The sequence below is a fragment of the Macaca nemestrina genome, chromosome 4 (genome assembly GCF_043159975.1).
Source record: "Macaca nemestrina isolate mMacNem1 chromosome 4, mMacNem.hap1, whole genome shotgun sequence".
NCBI classification, from domain to species: Eukaryota; Metazoa; Chordata; class Mammalia; order Primates; family Cercopithecidae; genus Macaca; species Macaca nemestrina.
In genome coordinates this window covers 55579226-55600172 of record NC_092128.1, presented here as the reverse complement: position 1 = coordinate 55600172, position 20947 = coordinate 55579226, and the positions used below count along the sequence as shown (strand labels likewise).

General features: G+C 38.3%; 1 protein-coding gene across 3 annotated transcripts in view; it reads right to left on the bottom strand.

Moving 5' to 3' along the window:
* LOC105475346 (reelin) overlaps nt 1-20947 on the bottom strand; it is a 510664-nt gene that overhangs the window by 216837 nt on the left and 272880 nt on the right. For all 3 annotated transcript variants that reach the window (XM_011730519.3, XM_011730520.3, XM_011730521.3), the window contains exons 10-11: nt 19211-19451; nt 2115-2260 (exon numbers count right to left, since the gene is read on the bottom strand). In XM_011730519.3, the coding sequence (XP_011728821.2) occupies nt 2115-2260; nt 19211-19451 (387 nt within the window). The remainder of the gene's footprint in view (nt 1-2114; nt 2261-19210; nt 19452-20947) is intronic.

The window sequence follows — 20947 nt, the reverse complement described above, 5'->3', positions numbered from 1 at the left end:
GTGCCCTTTTATAGACACGCTTTGCTAATAGACTAAGCTAAGAAGATGGGGGGCATTTTGGGAGAGAGAACAGCCAGTATGAAGGCCATAGGTAGAAATAAATTTTATTTCCCCTCCAAACAATAAGAGCAAGTTACATTTAAAATATTGATTTTTCTTGGAAGATACAGGCACACACAGGGAAGGAGAGAGGTGGAAGGTGAGAAGGAGAGGGAGGATGGGGGAGAGACAGATTGGTATTTATGTGTGAATCAGAATGGTACTCCTGGAGAGGAAATGCATCTCTTTAGTTCTGCTTTAATGGGATGGGGGCTGGTAACACTGGGGAATCATCCGAGTCCCCAGGGGCTCTGGGACTCCCTGAAGGGGGTGATTTATCCCTGATATATGGATGGAATTAGTGTGGAGAGATGAAAGCGTGGGAGTAAATGAGTTTCTTGTGCCTCAACATTTGGATCCCCTCATCTGTGATCAAGCGCCATAATCAGGAAAGGGAGTTGAATTGGTCTTTTTTTTTTTTTTTTTTTTTTTTTTTTTTTATCAGCAGTCAGAGAGAAGTGATGTGCTGGTGATCCTTTATCTCCAGAAGATAAAGGTAGAAAGACTTCTGGGCACTGTCAAAGCTCTGGACTCCACCAAAGCTCTTTGATCTGGGAGGGGAGGGGACTGTTCTTACAAGAGCTAGAAGGACCAGAAACCACTGTTTTTTTTTTTTCCTCTAGAGTCTCCCCAGCCTGACCCTGGAGAGATCCTAGAGGCTAAAATGAGAAACAGGCTTCTGGTATCTCAGGGAGATACTGGAGCTGTACTGCACATGGAGCTTCAGGGTGTCAGGAAAGTCAGAAAAGGCCTTGTGGGTTTAAGGACTGAGCCTTGGTGCTGGGCCTGCAGAGGTCAATAGGCCCTGAGTGGGTGGAGTCATTCAGATTCTCAGGCTTCTGCAGAGGCTTAGCCTGCTGTGCCACAGGCTGGACCTGAGTCACTTCCCTGAGGCAGGGAGGAGCAGGGCTGGGTCAATGCAGTAGAAATTCAGCATTTGACAGTGAAAGACCCCATTGTGGCCGCAAAGGGTCACAGTGGCGGCGTGGCTCAGGCTGAGGGTAAGAATTTTTGTGTTCTTTCATAGATAAGCTTTGAGGATACAACAAGCTAAAAAAGACAGGTCCTTCTGGGAGAGAGAATGGAAGAGTCTTACTGGGTCTGAAAGAAGTTCTTGGGCAAGGCACAGCAGGGAGCCCAAAAGGGCAATACTAGCCATCTTGCCACTCAGGGACTTCGAAGTTTAATCAGTTTTGATTTAATCTGTTGAGATCAGAGTGACATGACTATACATCAAATGTTGCACTCTGGAAAAGTTTCTCAGTCAGTAAATTATTGCTATTTCATATTCATTATAAAATTATATTTTGTGTTAATTTCATTCATCCTTATCATAGTGTTAGAAAACATTTGCCTCCAATTCATACCACCTTATGGGTTAAGTCTCTAATCTTATTAATATTTCTTTTCAACTTGAACTTCTGAAAGTGCTGCCCAATTAGTAGGATATATATTAGGGACTTAGGACCCAGAAGGCGGCACACAGCTCAGAACAGCAAGAAAGCACTACCATCAAAGGATGCTCACTGCTTCAGGTCTCCTGTTTCAACCTCAGTCCCAAATTCCTCCTTTATAAATCTCTCAAAGATAAATTTTATCCCCTAAACAATTTTTATAGATCAAAACCACATTCCAATGAAAATCAGGTAGCAGCATCTATAAATCTCAGACCCCAGGAAGACAAATGAAAATCTCAATATGATAGTAGTGGGAAGATTTTGTATTCTATATAAACATTGGGAAAAAACCTTTCTCCCAGTAAAAGCTGAACAAACTAAAATGAGATATAAGTGAGTCAAGTGAAGTTAAAAGCATTTGCAATCACACATTTTTAATATGCAAATTATAAACTTAGAATCTTTAGGGTAAGTGCACCCCTTTTGGCTTGTCTACGATAAGAAGCATCAGTATTGATCTAAGTATGCTTTTGCCATTTAACAATATGCATTTAAAACATGTCCAGTAGAATAAATGTAAGTGCTACGTACACAGCATGGGAGATAGCAATTACTTACCCTGTAGGCTGGCTCTCAAATTCTTCTGACCATTGCTCTTGAATATCTTCTGTGGAAAGATCTACATCCCGGGTGGTGGCAAAATTGAACTCGCTGCCTTCATTTCCATGGAAATAAATGGAGTTCCCATCTGACTGACAGCTATGCTATAGATGAAAAGAAAGCATGGGGTGGCTGTTGAATTGGTTTTGTAGCTGTATTTGTCTTACTCATGTATAATTAGAGTTTTTAGAAAAGTTATTATATTAGTTCCTCTATGATGGACTCTCAAACCAAAAGAGCTTGTTACCTCTTTTTGCCTTATTTAATTCAATTACAATTTCTTTCTAACTTATTAAGTTATTATAAAAAAGGAGTCAAGAGGGCATTTGAGCTTTGCCATCTCTGTCTTCAATATGAAACAAGAATATTTTAATTGGAATAATTTCCCATCTTTACCACTGTCCTTGTTGTGGGAATTAAATTTGATAATGACTTGTCATGTATTTTAAATTCTGTGGTTATGGGCTAAATAGCATTGACCTTTTCAATATTCCATATATTTCTTACTTGCCATTCAAGTCTTCCACAATTTATCTGTAAATGGAATATGAGTAGAACAGCCAGCTAATCTAAATACGCAATGCAGAAAAGGTCAAAGTAAACCCAGATATAATCACATATTCTCAACCAGTTTCTGAGTAAAAGTTTCTGACCAGACCTAAAAAGTGCATGCAGTCCCAAATGAGGAACTGGGAAACTACAAACTTTGTTAATCCCCAAAAGAACACATAAAAAATAAAGAAAATATATTTCTTGTGATACTTTTTCTAATGACATTTTTTTCAGCTTGAAGAGAATAAAGGCAAGATCAAACTCTGGAGGTAGTAAATGTTATTTACTTTAAAAAATTACTATAAGTTTGCATTAACATTTTTTGGTAATAAGTCATATATACAGAAATGCTTGGGGCTGGTCATGGGAAGCTAAAACAGTAAAAAGGAGAAATAAAAAGAGAAATGCTATACATGAAATATCAAACATTCTTTTAAGTTTTATATACTCTTAAAATGAAACAGACGAAAAAAACCAATTGGACAAAACCTATCAGTCAAGCCCAGGGACTGTGAGTTCTGTAGGGCAGGGACAATGTCCATTTTATTTCTTGTTATATTCCAGGTCTTAGCACAGTGCCTGGCATATAGCAGGCATTAAAAAATATTTGTTAAATAGTTCAACAAATGAATGAGTGAATGACATGGAAATACATTTTAAGGTAATTATTTTTTTAAAAAAGATAAATTTATTGTGTATGCCTAAGATATACAACATGATTTTCTAAGACACATACAGTCATGTACCACATGACAATGTTTCAGTAAATGACAGACCGCATATACAATGGTGGTCCTATAATATTATAATGGAGCTAAAAAATTTCTATCACCTAATGACATCATAGTCATCATAACATCATGGCATGATACATTGCTCATGTGTTTTTGGTGATGTTGGTGCAAATAAACCTACTATGCTGCCAATCCTATAAAACAGCATATAAAATTATGTATGGTACACAATATTTGAAAATCATAATAAACGACTTTTGGGTGTGGAGGGGGGTGAAGTATTGCTCTTTGAATATTCTCTTCTTTAGAGTCTTAATAGAGTGACATATTACCAAAGAAAGGCTGTGACACACCCAAAGGAAGCAGCCATCCCTCAGCGGGAGATGGCTGGATGTTCCCTGTCTCTTAGCAAGATGGGACTGTCACTCTCTAGGCAACAGGGTCTGGGAATGCACAGAACCCACACAGCTGCAGATGGCTTGCTCTGCTCCCCACCATGCTAAGGAGATCAAGATATGATTTCTGCCTCTGCCATTCTGAATAGAACCCAGTGTTCTCAAGGGTTCTCCCAGTGTTTGCAGTGATAAAATGCTCTTTTAAGGATATATGAGCCCGTAGTATACTGCGCCTGTAAAACTGGGGATGGTCTTTGTGAAACCAGTGAATTCCTGAGCTATTTGAGAGCAATGGGTATACTGAGTCTCCATTTCTTTCTAAGGAGTTGATAATCACAGGCCCTGTATTTTGGAGCCTTATCCAGGGTGGGGGGCCAGATTAGGGTTCTCATTCTGAGAATGGCTAAATCAATTACAAGACAAGTTAGAATTTCATGTTAATTCTGTTTTAGGATTGGCCACAGTGGGCTTGGTGTCTTGGAATTAGCCTACTTCCTAGATGCTCTCCAAACTACAAATTTATGCCTGAATGCATTCAGACTGAGATAGTGTCCCTGGGCCTTGCTTGCTTTCTATCGGCATTTCTGGCTCTGAATGGGAATCCATGGCTTTCTTAGTTAGGCATTGCTTGAGCTTTCTCCTAGAATCTAACTCAAGTAAATTTAGCACCTACATTAATTGAAGAAATTAAGATTGGAAAAGAATAAAAATTGGAAACCAAAAACAATTAAGATGATAAGGACTGAAATCCCTCAAGGAGTTTGGGGATTGGAATTAGAAATGTGTTGAAATAAATTTTCTCTGTTTAATGGTTCCATATTTTTGCAGAAGCCATTTAACTCCTCTAGGCCTCAGTTTCTCAGGTTGTAGAATGGAATCAATAATATCTATTTGCTAGAGGTGTTGTTAGTGGCACAAATAATATATGAGGAAATGCATTCTGAAACTTCTAAGTGCTACAAAATAATCATTATTTCTAAATATATATATATTTTCCAAAAATATGCTATTACATTTCATATGCCTAGCAAACATGATGGAAAAATAGAAGAGCACTTCAATCTATTTTTAACTACTTTTCATCAGAATAGTCATTAAAATTCTTCAGATCAACTTAAAACCTTTAGTAACATGCATAGAATATGTCCCACAATACAACAGGCAAAAATACTGCAAACATTCATTCATCTTCAGGGCAGACTGAATCATTAATTAGAACTTTAAAAGCCCTCCTCCAAATTTTGGCAGATTACCAAATATTCCTAAAACAGGAAAACTTAATGCAAGATGTCTGATGCCACTTTTCTTACAGATAAGTTTGCATTATATAACATCAATCTACTATGTTAAAAATCATTGAAAGCATGAAAAGAACTTTTAAAAATTGGTCTCAATTTTAATACCTATTTTTGTTCAACATCTATTTGAACTCCTATCATTTGTATGCAATAACAATTAAACTCTAAACAACTTCAAAACAAATTAAATGTGTAACTTTGTAAGACACATGAGCTCTTGATATGAAAAAAACAAGAATTTTTGGAATTCAGGACTATTTTATTTTGAGCATCATGAAAATCTACTAGGTTTTCTTTAGCAGATGATTCTAAATCACATGTCACTTCCTGAACCACAGCTTTTGATTGACATACGGTGAATACACATCAAGCAACTAAGCATCTATTCAGGGTGAAATAAAGATATAAATTCTGCAGCTGGCTCTAAATTTTTATTTCTATTTCTAGCACTTCTAATGTACATTATTATATAATTATAATTGTTTGTACTTGTTTCATTATTTAGCCTTGATCAATGACATACACTTTATACTTCTAAGTACTAGCAGATTACCGATTTCTAAAGTCCCTTAAGTATGGCTCTTATGTGTTTCTCTTTGTCAATCAAAAATATTTTCCTACTTTGCCACTAAATGGATTTCCTTTACTTGACAAGCAGGACGCAGTGTAACTAAGTGACAAGAATTTGTCATTCAGAAAATCATCAACAGGAAACATCAGTGCAAATTCCTCAATATAACAAGTCCTTGGCCACAATTCAGGATAGTAGTTTTCTAAGGTTACTCCCTATACTCTGGCTGAAAATGTTAATGACTTCACCTCCGTACTTGTAAAAGTGCTTACATTTGCCTCCACCATTGTTATATTAGGTTTTCATCAAAGATGAACACCAAGGCACCTCTTAATATGATCTCCCTGGGGTCTAATGACCCTGATGATTCTTTCAGGCATCTGTAGCCTTACCATTTATTTTTTGACGATATCCTTTTTGTTGGAATGAGGATATTGGGCATTTGGGCAATGCCAGCTTGCAGAGAGCTGGTGGCAGATGGAATGAAATCTGCCTGGTATGCCTTCTCCTCCACATGAGCAGAGAGCCATCCATTTCCTCCATTAAGGAGTTGTCACTCAGCCCACCCAGCTGGAAGACCATTTTTGATAGCCAAGCTGGCTGGTGGCAGACAATTCAAATACAAAGTGCGCTTTAAAAGGAAGCTAAAACATCATTTGTAGGAAAATTGAAAATGCATGGCTTCCACCACAGCCAATTTTTTAATGACTGTAATATTTTAAGTGATTATTTTTGCCACTTCAGATTGCTCCTTAGAGAGGAGAGGTTTTTTAATTAAAATCTAGGCAATGCAAACAGATGAGATATGAGGAACAGAGGAAAGAGAAATAAGATGAATAAAATTAATTAAAATGGCATTGTTGGCAGAGTCATAAATTAGCCACTGTCTGGCTGGAAATGAAATATATTGGTATAGGAATTTCTGTATTAAAGTGAGATGTGTGCTAGAACCGTTGGAAATTGACTAATTTATAGTCTATGTATTATTGTGTATTTCAAGTCTTTTACTATGCTATACCCATTATCATATAGAAATACACATTTCCTACATCCCAGTTTAACAGACTTTAAAGGTATAGACTCTTATGCTACATTAAAAGAAAAATAAAAATAGAAAGAGAACGATTTCTCTCATGAGGCAAAATAAATTTCTATCATTTTCCACACATTCAATTTCTAGGTAATTTAATGTCAGTTAAAAAACTGAAAACTTGGCTATAAATACAGTGCAGGTGCAGGAGGGCTGAAGTACATTTTCTCTAGTCAACACAATAGATTCAACCATGGTGAGTCAATTTTAGGGAGCTTAAAGAGTGTTTTTTCTCATTAATTTCTGGATTCGTTAAACACATTTGAACTCCTTTGTACTACAATTTTTAAAGATTCAATTTACGGTATATTTTATGACAAGTATATAATTACTTGGCAATAATTATGACAACTCTAAAATGGCAATAGTGACAGATTTGAATTGGAGTAATGAGAGGCAGAATAACGATGTAAAATTCCATAGGGCTGTTGTTAACCTCGTCTTTGGGGATCAACTTGACTTTCACAGTGTTGGAGGTTTTCAGACTTGCCTCCTCAAATTAAGGGCAAAGATGCCAGGCACAGCATGGGAGGCTGCAAGATAACAAGGAGTGGTTGGGTTTTATAGTAAAATAGAACTGGCTTTGAAAGTTAAAGCTGTTTGATCTTGGGGAAGTCATTTGGCATCTCCAAGCCTCTGTTTTTTCATCTGTGAAATGGGGATAATTGTGAGTATTAGATAAAATACTGCAGGGAACATGCCTAAAGATTGCTGCGTCTTAGGAAATCTGTAAACACTATTTCCCTCCTGATTTTTTTTTTTTTGCCCCCATCTTCATTCATTAACAAACCTTACTTTAACGAATGAATGTCACTATGCAAGCTATTGTTCTAGGTGCCATGCTAGGTACAAAGATGACAGAAACTGTAACTGTTTTTAACGTTTATTTGGAATAAATTTCACCTACTGAATATTGTGTTAACTCAATTAGTGATTGAATGTGTCAGTTTCGGACCAAATAAATAAATAAGGCAAAAGATGCATTAGGCAGGGAGCTTCTGCATATTTGTTTAAATGATTATTTTCTATATAAATTATCAGAATTAGTTGTTTCTGTGCTATTGCCACTCTTGTCATGGCGATCTGGCTCATTTCCATGTTTCACTAATGTTATTCCACATTAATTACTGTACAAATAGGCCTCATTGGGGGGAATTGTGAAAAGCACACTACTTACATTTAACCCTTCATCCCCAAAGTACTCTTATTAGCTTAACAAATTATATTCTGGCTCATTCTACAATATCATGTACCCACCTCTTGGGGGAAATATGACAATAAAAGCAATACGATCCAAAGTGAAGAACATCCCAAGCAAAGGGAATTTAGGTAGACAGCATGCAATTAACCATGCTGGAATCTGGCCAGAAAACCACAGTTAACATTCTGATTCTTAATGAAAAAAGACATGGGAACATGGGCTAGCCACAAGTCTAACTGAGCTCAGGTTTATCCTCATCAGAAAGCCACCACTCAAATCCCTCAAGTTACACACTAGATGGTTTCCAGTACAGTGATAATGCAAAGCACATTTCTGAAAAGTAAATCTGATTTTCTCTTATTTGTCCTGTGTATTGTCAGAATATAAAACCATCAAATGAATTGCTGAAACCTTTTTCTGAGGTGCCCAATCGAACATTGCATGGAAGATGAATTAGGTATGATAGTATTGCTGTGCCAGGGGGTTATATTCCCAAAAAGTAGGTTTATAGGTAAATTCTACCTTGAGTGTGATCTTCCCTTTCACCATTTGTCTTAGATTTTTTTCATTAGCCTTACCTTGTGTTAAGGCTAAATTTTTCAGACAAATTATTTTTTTTCATAATTTGATATAACGACCTTTTTTCTCCATTGATGGTTCAGCAATTGTGACAACAGTACTAGATGGGTGACAGCAGAAGCCCAGAATAAAACATTCAGCTCTTATTCAGGACTGGAGACTTGCCTAGTGTCCACTGGGACAATGAATTTGGCAAATGCATAAGGTACAAGAACAACAGAAAATTAATAGACTCTCGTGTTCAGACTTAATGCTTCCCTTTAATGGGTTGTTGATTTACCTAACGTCTGTCATCTTCATTAAGGCCTTTTGATGTTTGTTAAACTAGAAAGATTGTCTTTATTATTGGATATTTATCAATAGTAAAGGTAATAATGGCGAGGCAGTCAAATTCAAAGTAGTAGTAGAGGAAATATTAAGATATGACCCTTCTAAATTCAGTAGCTTAGTTACTCCAAATCCTTGATATTAGTTTGCAAAATTTAACAAATTACTTTTTTAAAAATAAAATTTCTTTTAAATACATGTGATCAAATCACAGCCTATTCTAAAGGACAAATCTTCACAACAGAATAATCATTTAGTGCTGATGTACTTCTTAAAACAAGTTGACATAAATGTGTAGAAGAGGTAATCTGGAATTCTTTGCTATCCACACAATGAACTAGGGTAATAAATAGAAAAAGATTAGCAGGTGCAGGCACAGCCAGCAGAGTGGGAAGATTTCTTAAAAATAAAAAATATGTGGAAAGCACCTATCTCACCATGATCTGCATTTAATCTGTAGGTCATTTCCAGAGTTGACAGAAACCAGTGATTTATGCCTTTGCAAGCTGAGGGTAACCAGGATAGCTGAGCAGATATAAACATTTATTAACTGTGAGTGAGCAAAGCACTCCTTTTTTCTCTTTTGAAAACATACACACACACCCACACAGACACACACACACCAAGTGTTCAAGGATGATTCATGCTTTCAAAATAAAAATTTTGGCTGCCACCAAAGATGAGCATAAACAAATAAAATGCAGCAGCTGCCAGACCAGTATCCACTTCCATGGCATATTGATCCATTCAGAGATACTGCTTCATGGGGTATTATTAAAGGATGAGGAAAACAAACAAACAAAAATAAATAAATAGAAACAAAAAGCCCTGCTCACAGCTCTTTCCAAATCAATTGTCCCTGGGTTCCCTGTGACGCGCTTCACTGACCTTTGCAGCTCTTGGTGGGCTGCAAACTTGTGGAAACTTGTGGAAACTGATAACTTGTGGAAAGCAGGCAGCTGCAGCAGCTCCAGGCTGACCCTCTGAAAACCTACATCTAATGTTTTTCTTTCAACTTAAAATTAAGAATATTCTCAGATTGCAGGATGTGTATTTGAGAAGTTGGGAAGAGATGACTTTGATGGACTTGCCCAGATGTTTCAAGAGTGACTAAGGAAAATTAAGCACTGAGCATCCAGGGTTTTTACAGACACACAATGTTCATCTACTCTAGATATAAAACTGTATGGCAAGATCTTCCTCATGGTGCTGGCATCTACAAAGCATTCATGAAATGCTATCAATACTTTACTATCATTATTATTACTATTATTTATCATAACTACGGTTACTACTATTTATTGTTATTATTATTCATTACTATCCAGTATCTATGTAGTGCTCATGCCACTGCAAGTATCATTCCTGGATATGAGAATTCTGCTCAAGGTGATACGCTGAATCTTGTTACTGTATGCCGTAAATGGAAGGAGTGAAAAAAAATCAGTTCATATCCTTTAATCCTTGACGGCAAAACCAAGACCATTCTCACAGAGCTGGTGCACCAGATGTTCCTTGAGATTAATCATTCCCCCACTATGGGTAGGAAGAATGTGCCTTTCATTCTTAAATGTGGAACAAACACCCACAACCACATGACAGAGGGCCTGCCTGGCACGAATAGCTATTCTAGTAACTGCAGATGATGAGCTGATACAGTGTATCCCTTATCTTTCCAATAGGAGCAGCTGGAAAAATATACTTGATTATTCTGGAAATCATGTACACAAATACAAAGAAGGATACAATATTCTGTGAAAGAGGGCAAAATCATCGTAAACAACAGTTGTGGCAGGTGATTTGATACTGAGTGAGTTTCAGGCACCTTCCTTTGCTGAGTGCATGAGCTGCTTACTCTGGGAGATTACTAATGAGGGTGGGGCTCTGGGGAGCTTTTGAACTTGTAGCACTATATTTATTGGTATTTAAAGCCCTACCTCCTTGGTAGTGAACAAAGGGCTGCTTAGAGATTTGTGGGAAATAAAAAATTATGATGGTAATTAGAAGCAGGATAGGAATGTGGTACACCTTTTCTTCCACACGGGAAGTTCTCTGTGAAAACACTGCAAGATGAATCAGGCAAGGCCATGGACTTGGAAAAAGAAAGGAGGAGAAACAGATGGTGACATAGAAGAATAGATTAATTCTGTAACCATTTACAGTCCTCCTCAGCTTTCCAACCCCAATTCAAAAAGCACAACAAATATAACACCAGGTTCTACATTAAAAGCTGATAGTGTTATACATCTATTTCATATTAATTACTAAAAAAAGTCAACAGATGGTAAAGCCTTCTACGAACCTAGGGCCGATTTAAACTGGTGACCTGTAATTGCAATTCTGCAAATCATATAAAGTCCTGAAGATAATTACCATATTTGGTCCTATATCATCCTTCCCTACCTGAGATAAACAGGAATAGGCTCGGATGAAATGGTTTAGATATTCCCCCCCCCAAAAAAAACCAGAAAGATCTAAAGAAGACAAGAGCAAAATGTACTATGAATGACAATGGTTTATTTTTATCTTTCCTATTTGACCTGCCACTGTCAACATTATTTTTAAGATCAGCAGTGGAGAGTTCATATACTCACTACTCTGTGTATTCCCTTGTTTTATTGACAGTAGCATTAAAAAAGTCATTCGTAGGCCGGGAGCAGTGGCTCATGCCTGTAATCCCAGCACTTTAAGAGGCCAAGGCAGGTGAATCACTTGAGGTCAGAAGTTCAAGACCAGCCTGGCTAACATGGAGAAACCCCATCTTTACTAAAAGTACAAAACATAGCCGGGTGTGGTGGCGCACGCCTGTAGTCCCAACTACTTAGGAGGCCAAGGCATGAGAATCACTTGAATCTGGGAGGTGAGGCTGCAGTGAGACGAGATCATGCCATTGCATACCAGTCTGGGTGACAGAGCAAGACTCTGTCTCAAAAAATAGAAATAAAAACTAAAAAATAAAAACAAAAAATCATTTGTAGTTAATAAAACTACTATACTTTAACAGTATTTATTATTTAATATTTTCTTATTGAGTCATGACAACATGAGGCAGATGCTATTATTATTCCTGTTACAGGCAAGGACACTGAGAGGTTAAATAGCTTACTCAATATCGGGAGAACCCGCTCCCGATGTTTAACATGGGTTCTTTTCTATTTCCTAAGTGTCTAGGCTGGTTTAAGAAATAAAGGGAAAGAGCACAAGAGAGAGAAATTTAAAGCTGGGTGTCTGGGGGAGACATCACATGTTGGCAGGATCCGTGATGTTCCCCGAGCCGTAAAACCAGCAAGTTTTTATTAGCGATTTTCAAAAGGGGAGGGAGTGCACGAATAGGGTGTGGGTCACAGAGATCACATACTTCACAAGGTAATACAATATCACAAACCAAATGGAGGCAGGGCGAGATCACAGGACCACCAGATGAGGTGAAATTGAAATTGCTAATGAAGTTTCAGGCACGCATTGTCATTGATAACATCTTATTAGGAAATGGGGTTTGAGAGCAGACAACCTGTCTGACCATAATTTATTAGGTGGGAATTTTTGTCCACCTGATAAGCCTGGGAGCACTATAGGAGACCGGGGCTTATTTCATCCCATCGGCTTTGACCATAAAAGACAGGACGCCTTAAAAAGGGGCCGTCTATAGGCCTACCTTCAGGGCACATTCTCTTTCTCAGGGATGTTCCTTGCTGAGAAAAAGAATTCAGCGATATTTCTATTTGTTTATGAAAGAGGAGGAATATAGCTCTGTTTCCGTCCGGCTCACTGGCGGCCAGTTCAAAGTTACCTCTCTTGTTCCCTGAACATCGCTGTTATCCTGTTCTTTTTTAAAGATGCCCAGATTTCATATTGCTCAAACACACATGCTCTACAAACAATTTGTGCAGTTGACACAATCACAGGGTCCTGAGGCGACATTCATCCTCCTCAGCTTACAAAGAAGATGACGGGATCAAGAGACCAAAGTAAAGACAGGCATAGGAAATCACAAGGATACTCACTGGGGAAGTGATAAGTATCCATGAAATCCTCACGATTTATGTTCAGAGATTACGGCAAAGACAGGCATAAGAAATCACAAAAGTATTAATTTGGGGAACTAATAAATGTCCATGAAATGTTCACAATTTTGTTCTTCTGCCGTGGCTTCAGCTGGTCTCTCCGTTAGGGGTCCCTGACTTCCTGCAACAACTCAAGACCAGATGGCTAACAAATGGTTAAGCCAAGACTTGAACCCAGACCAGTTTTAACACTTGTGTTATATCCAGTCTCTTTCATAACATTTGCAGTGTCTTTAAGTCATCACTGAATTAAAAATTAATCTTCCTGCCTTATAAATTAGATCCTCTTGATATTTTTCCAGCTTTTCTAGGCTGTCTAAGATCCTCCCCCAGTGGGATCACGAAGGGGCAAGGAGCCCTCAGCACAAAAATGTTGTATTCATTAGCCAGAGGTGCAATGCTAAGAGAGGAAGCACGCATGACGTGTGTGAGAGATGCTTTGGGGTGAGTGAGCCCTAGCTTTGGTGAAGAGTGGGAAGATTTCCAGAGAACCTACTGGTAGATTCAATAGAAAGCCAGTTTTGATCACTTGCCAGGCCCAGGAATCAATGCCAGCTCACTATAATACGTGCCTCTTGCCTTGTCTTCTCCTTCCAGATCCAATCCTGGAGGGTTAAGAATCTGAAACTAGTTAGGATTGGGGGTGGTGAGTAAGGAGGGAGAAGGAGCTGATTACTGTCCCCATTTCTACTGCAGGAGACCTGCGCTGGAGGTGAGCAGCTGTGGACGAAATCTGGAGCTTGCATTATCATCATTAACTGATCATATTGATACTGAACTGAGATATCTGGGAGACTAAAGTAACTAGATGACTCTTTTGGTCTATCCGCAGTCTTAGGACCTATCCTAGTTTCATGCAAAGAGGGCAGGGATAAAGGAGCTGCCACAGCAAATTTGAATGACCAGTGGAAAAAGAGTGGCATTTTTTTTGTCACCTGTCTCCATCCTGACAAGTCCTGTTTGTTAAACTTAATGGTTCCACTAGCACAAAGAGGAGGGAGACATTAGCTATGCAAAACTTCCCAGAGACAATGGCATTTGAACTGAGCCCCTAAGGATGGAGGGGAATTACTAGGAAGGGAATAAAGAAATGTGGAAAACCACACCTAAAGGAATGCAAGTGAGAATTTCTCAGTTGGCTGTATTTGTGACGCTGGAGCACAGTGGATCAGGAGATGAGGATGAAAATTACGCTGGATGACTAATTACAATAGTAAAGACCTGGAACCAACCCACATGCCCATCAATGATAGACTGGATACAGAAAATGTGGCACATATACACCATGGAATACTATGCAGCCATAAAAAGAATGAGTTCATGTCCTTTTCAGGGACATGGATGAAGTTGGAAGGCATCATTCTCAGCAAACTAACACAGGAACAGAAAACCAAACACCACATGTTCTCACTCATAAGTGGGAGTTGAACAGTGAGAACACATGGACACAGGGACGGGAACATCACACACTGGGGCCTGTCAGGGGGTTGGGGAGCAAGGGGAGGGAGAGCATTAGGAGAAATACCTAACGCGTGTGGGGCTTAGAAGCTAGATGACGGGTTGATAGGTGCAGCAAACCACTATGGCACACATACACTTATGTAACAAACCTGCATGTTCTGCACATGTATCCCAGAACTTAAAGTATGCATATATAAAAGGAATATAACAAAATCCAGGAAAATTTAAAAAAAACAAAGGATGAAAAAAGGTAAAAAAAAAAAAAAAAAAAAGAAAAGAAAAGAAAATTAGGCTGGATGAAAATTGGAAAGGGCCTTGAATTATAAGTGAGGGATTTTGGCTTATATCCTCTAGGCCTACATAGGAAGTCATCAAAGGTCTTAAGCATGGAGGCAGCATAATGTAGTATGTGTTAAGGAATGATGCTAGAGTTTTTGCCAGTGGCATCCCTTTGGATGATCCTTGGTTCCAACATCTTGCCAGGCAGTTGGCCACATTAGACTGTTAATTTCTCTTTCTTTATTGTTCCAAGGCCCCTACTCTATTTCACCTCCTCTGTAGATTACTGAAAACACCTCCTGCCTTCATAAAGGAAATATTTTAATACTTATTCCTCCTTAAATACACAATAGGTTGCCCATCAGTGCCTAAGATGAGCCAGTAACTAGAATTTTGAAAACAAAATCAGCTGTTATGATGTGGAAGAAAGGGAAGCAAACAGTGCTTGGGTTGCACTTGTTAAACTGTAATGTATAACAAAATCAGTCTTCTGGAGGAAGGAACAGGTGGTACGCATGGAACAAAGCTGAAGCAAGATCAAGAGACATGAGAAAAACACGAATCTTTTAACCTGCAGCCAGAGAGTGATGGGGGAGAAAACATGCAGATAATTTAACAGGTATATGTTGGGAAGAAACACAAGACAATCAAGAAGCATGTCAGTTACTCACTACTTGTGAGAGCAAAGCTATGTGGCAACTGAGAGCAAGAGTTCTAAAGTCAGTTCCTGGATTTGAATCCTTATCCTGCTACTGGTGAGAGGTGTATTTTGGACAAGGTATTTAACACCCTCTATGCTCCACTTTACACATACCAAAAATGGGACTAATACAGCATCTTCTTTAAAGGTTTATGAGGATCCAGTTAAATGAGATGATGATGATAACGATGACGATGATGATGATGTGCGTGTGCGTCTGGAATAGTGAGTGCCTAGAAGAGTAAGTGTTCAATAAAAGTAGCTTTCATTACTTGATAAAAGGTAATCCTAACTGTGCTTGGAAATTTTTCCATAAATAGCTCCATTTTGTAATTAAGCATTGCTGTTAGATGTACTCTTTGAGATAATCAAGATGGAAACACCTTGGAATTTTTTTTTTTTTTTCCAGATCATAGCTCACTGCACCTTGAACTCCTGGGCTCAAGCAATGGTCCCATCTCAGCCTTTGGCGTAGCTGGGACTACAGGTGTGCACCACCACACCTGGCTAATTTTTTTATTTTTATTTTTGTAGAGACAGGGTCTCTATGTTGTCCAGGCAAGTCTTAAACTTCTGGCCTCCAGTGATCTTTCCACTTTGGCCTCCCAAAATGCTGGGATTACAAGCATGAGCCTCTGTGCCTGGCCATCTTGGGAACTTTTAATGAGTAGGTTGAACAAATAATACAACTCTAAAAACTAAAAGTCCAAAATAAAGCAATGCTTGAAAAACACCTTGTGACCAATAGGAACATTGAGATATGCTTTCTAATTTGCTGTATTTAGCTTTTACCTCAGAGGCCGTCAAGTAAAGAAACAATATTTGACAAAGAAGTTGCATATAGTCTAAAGAAACAATTTTTATTTCTAGAATTCTAAATCACTTGGCAAAAGCAATTCTTTCATTCTCAGATGGTGAAACCAAAAAACAAAAGGGCAGTCATGTAAATGAATTAAAATGACAAATTCTTAGATTTTATTAATGCATTTATTTGAAGTTTTAAAAAGAAATATCAGAGAAAAATTTCTACCCAATGGCCAAGTCAAAGATAATGTTATAAATCATTACTACAATGATTTTTTTTTCCTTAATAGACATAGGTCACTTGGCAAGTCTCAAACGTGTGATTGGAAAGCTTATGAGTAGGATGAGGGACCACAAAGCAAAGCATATTCCACATAAAGTTGTAATATAATTAAAATTACTACTGAAGCAAAACCATACTTCATGCATTTTTATCATGGGTGGTACCAAATACATGCAATGAGAAACCGAATAGCTAATTAGATTAGTGTAATGGCTTGTAAAATGAAACAGAAAGGACATTTATGCCATAAAGGGTACTCAGACGAAATGATAAATGATCATCATGGCAAAATGTGAATCCCAGGCCCTGAGGTCTCCTGGGTTTATGCATCTGCTTGCCAACATTGAACAATGACAGCAGAAATTCCTCTTTTAATCAAGTGGTAGTGGGATATGACATAGGCTATTCTGACAAATGTTTTTTTTCTAGATTCATACAAAAGAAATCCATGGCTCTTTAAGGAGCCATGACTTCAGATTCTGTCAGAATAAATTTCCACAAGGTTTACTGCTTGTACTGAGCAAAGATAATGCCTGTTCCTAACATCAATTAGTATACTTTCAAATCAAAGCAACATGACTAGGGTTTGACTTGTTAAGCAAGAAGTCATTTGCATCAGGAGAGTTCCTGTGTTGAGGGTTCACTAAATAATTTGTAATAGTTTTTCTGGTGCTCAACTCTATTATTAAAAGGAGGTGAGCATTCTCGATCTTTCTATTCTACTTGCTACTTTTCTTGTGATCCTCACCCCTTTCTTTTTTTTTTTTTTTTTTTGAGACGGAGTCTTGCTCTGTCACCCAGGCTGGAGTGCAGTGGCCGGATCTCAGCTCACTGCAAGCTCCGCCTCCCGGGTTTACGCCATTCTCCTGCCTCAGCCTCCCGAGTAGCTGGGACTACAGGCGCCCGCCACCTCGCCCGGCTATTTTTTTGTATTTTTTAGTAGAGACGGGGTTTCACCGTGTTAGCCGGGATCGTCTCTCGATCTCCTGACCTCGTGATCCGCCCATCTCGGCCTCCCAAAGTGCTGGGATTACAGGCTTGAGCCACCGCGCCCGGCCGATCCTCACCCCTTTCTAGCTCAGGATGTTCTGTAGCTGTGAGACACATTTTAAAAAATTCTTCAAGCTGTGTTTGTATTTTATTTTCATATGTTAGAAACTTGAGAGGATACTGTTGAGGGTCTCATGGCATTTTCATATCACCCAAGTGCAATTTCATGCACTCTCCGGGCAGGCAAGCCCATGATTTCAACTCCCATTCATAAGCCTAATGACTGCCAAATTTGGATCTTTCTCTGAGTTTCTCACCCAAACATCTACCCTCCCATCAAATCGTTCTTCTTGCTTTCCCTCAAGATAATCAAAATTGATATGTCCAAAAGAACTCACCAACTTCTAGCAAAACTGCTTCCTCAATATTTTTCCTTTTCAATGAACGGCACCTGTCCACCCAGTTGCCTACACCTTGTCCCTGACATCTAACATTCTTTTGTCTTCTCAATACGTCCCCAACCTTTTCTGTTCCCTGTCCTAAAAACTGAAATAGCCACATTTTTTCCATCCTCTCACTCCTAATTCTGGCCAATATGATCTCCCATTGAACTACTATAATAAGCCTCCTGTTTGGTTTCTCTGGATGCGCTCTTTCTTCCTTCCGTTCAGTCCTCTATCCTCAAAGGGATATTTCAAAAACAAATATGATTGGCTCCTGTTTAAAGCACTTCAGTGGCTCTCTATCACCTTCAAGATAAAAATTCAAACTCTACAGACTCTTGCAAGATCTTCCAGGTCTTGTCACTGGCCATGTCTTCAGACTTTTCTATCACAAGTCTCAACTTAAAATGTATTAGACAACTATTCTGAATTTTGCCTAAGACTTTTACTTTGTGTTCTCACCTTCCAGCCTTAGTTTGGGCTGCTATAACAGAGTACTATGACCGGGTGGCTTAAACAACAAATATTTCTTATAGTTCTGGAGGCTGGGAAGTCCAAGACCAAAGCACTGGAAGATTTGGTGTTCAGTAAGGGCTACTTTCTGGTTCTCAATGTGCTCTCTGGAGTGTCTGTACCCTTGTCACTTAATTACCTCCCAAGGTCCCACCTCTAATACCATTGTATTGGAGTTAGGATTTCAATGTATGAATCCTGGGGAGGTGGAGGGACACACTCAGCCCACAACCCAGCCTTAATGTGTCTGATTTATAAATCTAGACACACGATTCCTCCTACCTGGCCAACTCCAAAGTACTGTTTAGTCTCTACTTGGAGTCCCTATTCTCCTACCTTGCCTTTGTAACCCCCAAGTCTGCATTGGTTATATTGTACTTGCTCAATACTCTGAACTTTCCCAGCAAATCATAACCATTAGGCTGTTTCGTATTTGCATGTTGACATATTTAACTCCCCCCAACTAAACTGACATCCACACAATAGGAAGAGACACATCTAACTTTTTGTGGTTATATTCTCTGGGTTCAGCCCAGTACATGGCACAGTGGGTTCTCAAAAATACTTGTTAAATGAATGAATAAGTGAATGTTTTACACCAATGACTCTCCATCCTTAAAAGGTACAGTAAGATAAATAAGTATATTATCTATTCCTTTAATAGTGGTTTTCGTAAAATAGTTATCTTTATACAATTTGGTTTATTGAGCTTCACTTTTAGAAAGGAGATGAAGGATTAAAACAACCCCCAAACCAAAAAGAGCTCTAACCTTAACTGTAGCTCCTGGGAAGAAAAGCCAGTTGCCTGTGTCCACTGGGTCGAGACTATCTTCTAAAATGACTTGTCTGTGAGCTGAATTGATGATCAGGATATTATCTAAGGCCCAGCAGGCTTCATACACTTCACCTACACGAAGATTTTCCTGCTTCCACTGAAACTGGACATTCTCCCCTTTGGCGTCCTCAGGAAGGTAGAGGATATGGATGATTGTGCTGACATTGGAAGGGGCTCTGGAACATAGAGAGAGATGGGAAGTTCAGCAATGTTGACTTTTTCTTTCTTAGAGATGAATTTTGTTTCTTAAGGTTGTAGTTTCATGATCTCAAGAATGTTATATTTATTACCGATAAAATCTCATAGCCCTTAAATCTTTTAATATTTGCTGACTATTAAGATTTTCATATTGAATGACGACAGTTCAAGTATTAAATACCTACAAAAGGTTTACATGGAACACAAGTCAGGCATTAAGTATGTTCAAGTAAGTCAATAAGGGAAAAATTAAAGAGAAAATGGTACATACTGTTATGGCTTATGTAAAAAAATTACAAATCACAAAGTATATCCAGCACAATTTTTTGCACATGGCAAACATACAATCTAAAACAGGTTACTCAATAATAAGGAGAAAAATTATAAAAGGGTGATTTTTTTTTTTTTTTGAAAACAGGGTCTTGGTCTGTTGTACAGGCTGGAGAGCAGTGGTGCTATCACAGATCACTGTAACCTTGAACTCCTGGCTCAAGTGATCCTCCCTCCTTGAGTAGCTAGGACTACAGGCATCCATCACCAGACCCAGCTAATTTTTATTTTTATTTTTGTCGAAATAGGTCTTGCTATGTTGCCCAGGCTGGTCTCAAACTCCTGGGCTCAAGTGATCCCTTCTGCCTCAGCCTCCCAAAGTGTTGGGACTGAAGCGTGAGCCACCATGCCTGGCAAAGCTGTGATCTTAATGTTGATTCTTACTTTGAAATTATTCACCTATTAGAAACCACTGTGTGCAATATGTTTAATAATCAATCTAAATTATTTTTATTTCTACTAACCAGATATGTTTTCATGTTTAGTCTGTATCAAATGTGAGATTTGCCATAATTAAATGCTCTCACTTATAATACCTCACCATTTCACATAGATCATCCTTAAAAACATGATATAACATGATTTTCTATATTACCTCTACTAGAATCTAGATCCTTCTGCTATATAATAAAATATTTTTATTAAACATTTTCTTCCACCAAAGTAGAAACCTGCTGTAGTAAAAATGATTGCCTTTGCTAAGATTAAAAGTGGTACTAAAATGCAAACTAGCGGTACCCTGGGCTTGTCATAAATCAGTTTTGAAAGGACTAGAGAAGAGCCATATTTCTCACTCATCAATGAAGCAAATATATATCCGTAAAATTGTCACCATAGGTTATAGATGGTGTACCTTACCTTTGGGGGTAATCAATTCCCTTTTCTTTTAAAATATTTCATGATGACTATGCTTTTAGCTTCCCAAAGAATTGAAATTGATGAAGAGAATATATTTAGGCAGTGATTGGGAGCACTGTCACTCTAACCTCCAATGGTAAGGGAAATTTGCATTGGTTTGGTACATGGCCTGAAACTTGAAGTACCATTTAGTGAAAAATAGATGGGTTCTGCTGAACACGATCTTTATATGTTCTAATTAAATATGTAGTTTCATTGTTCATCATATCAAAAACTTGTAGCTGTT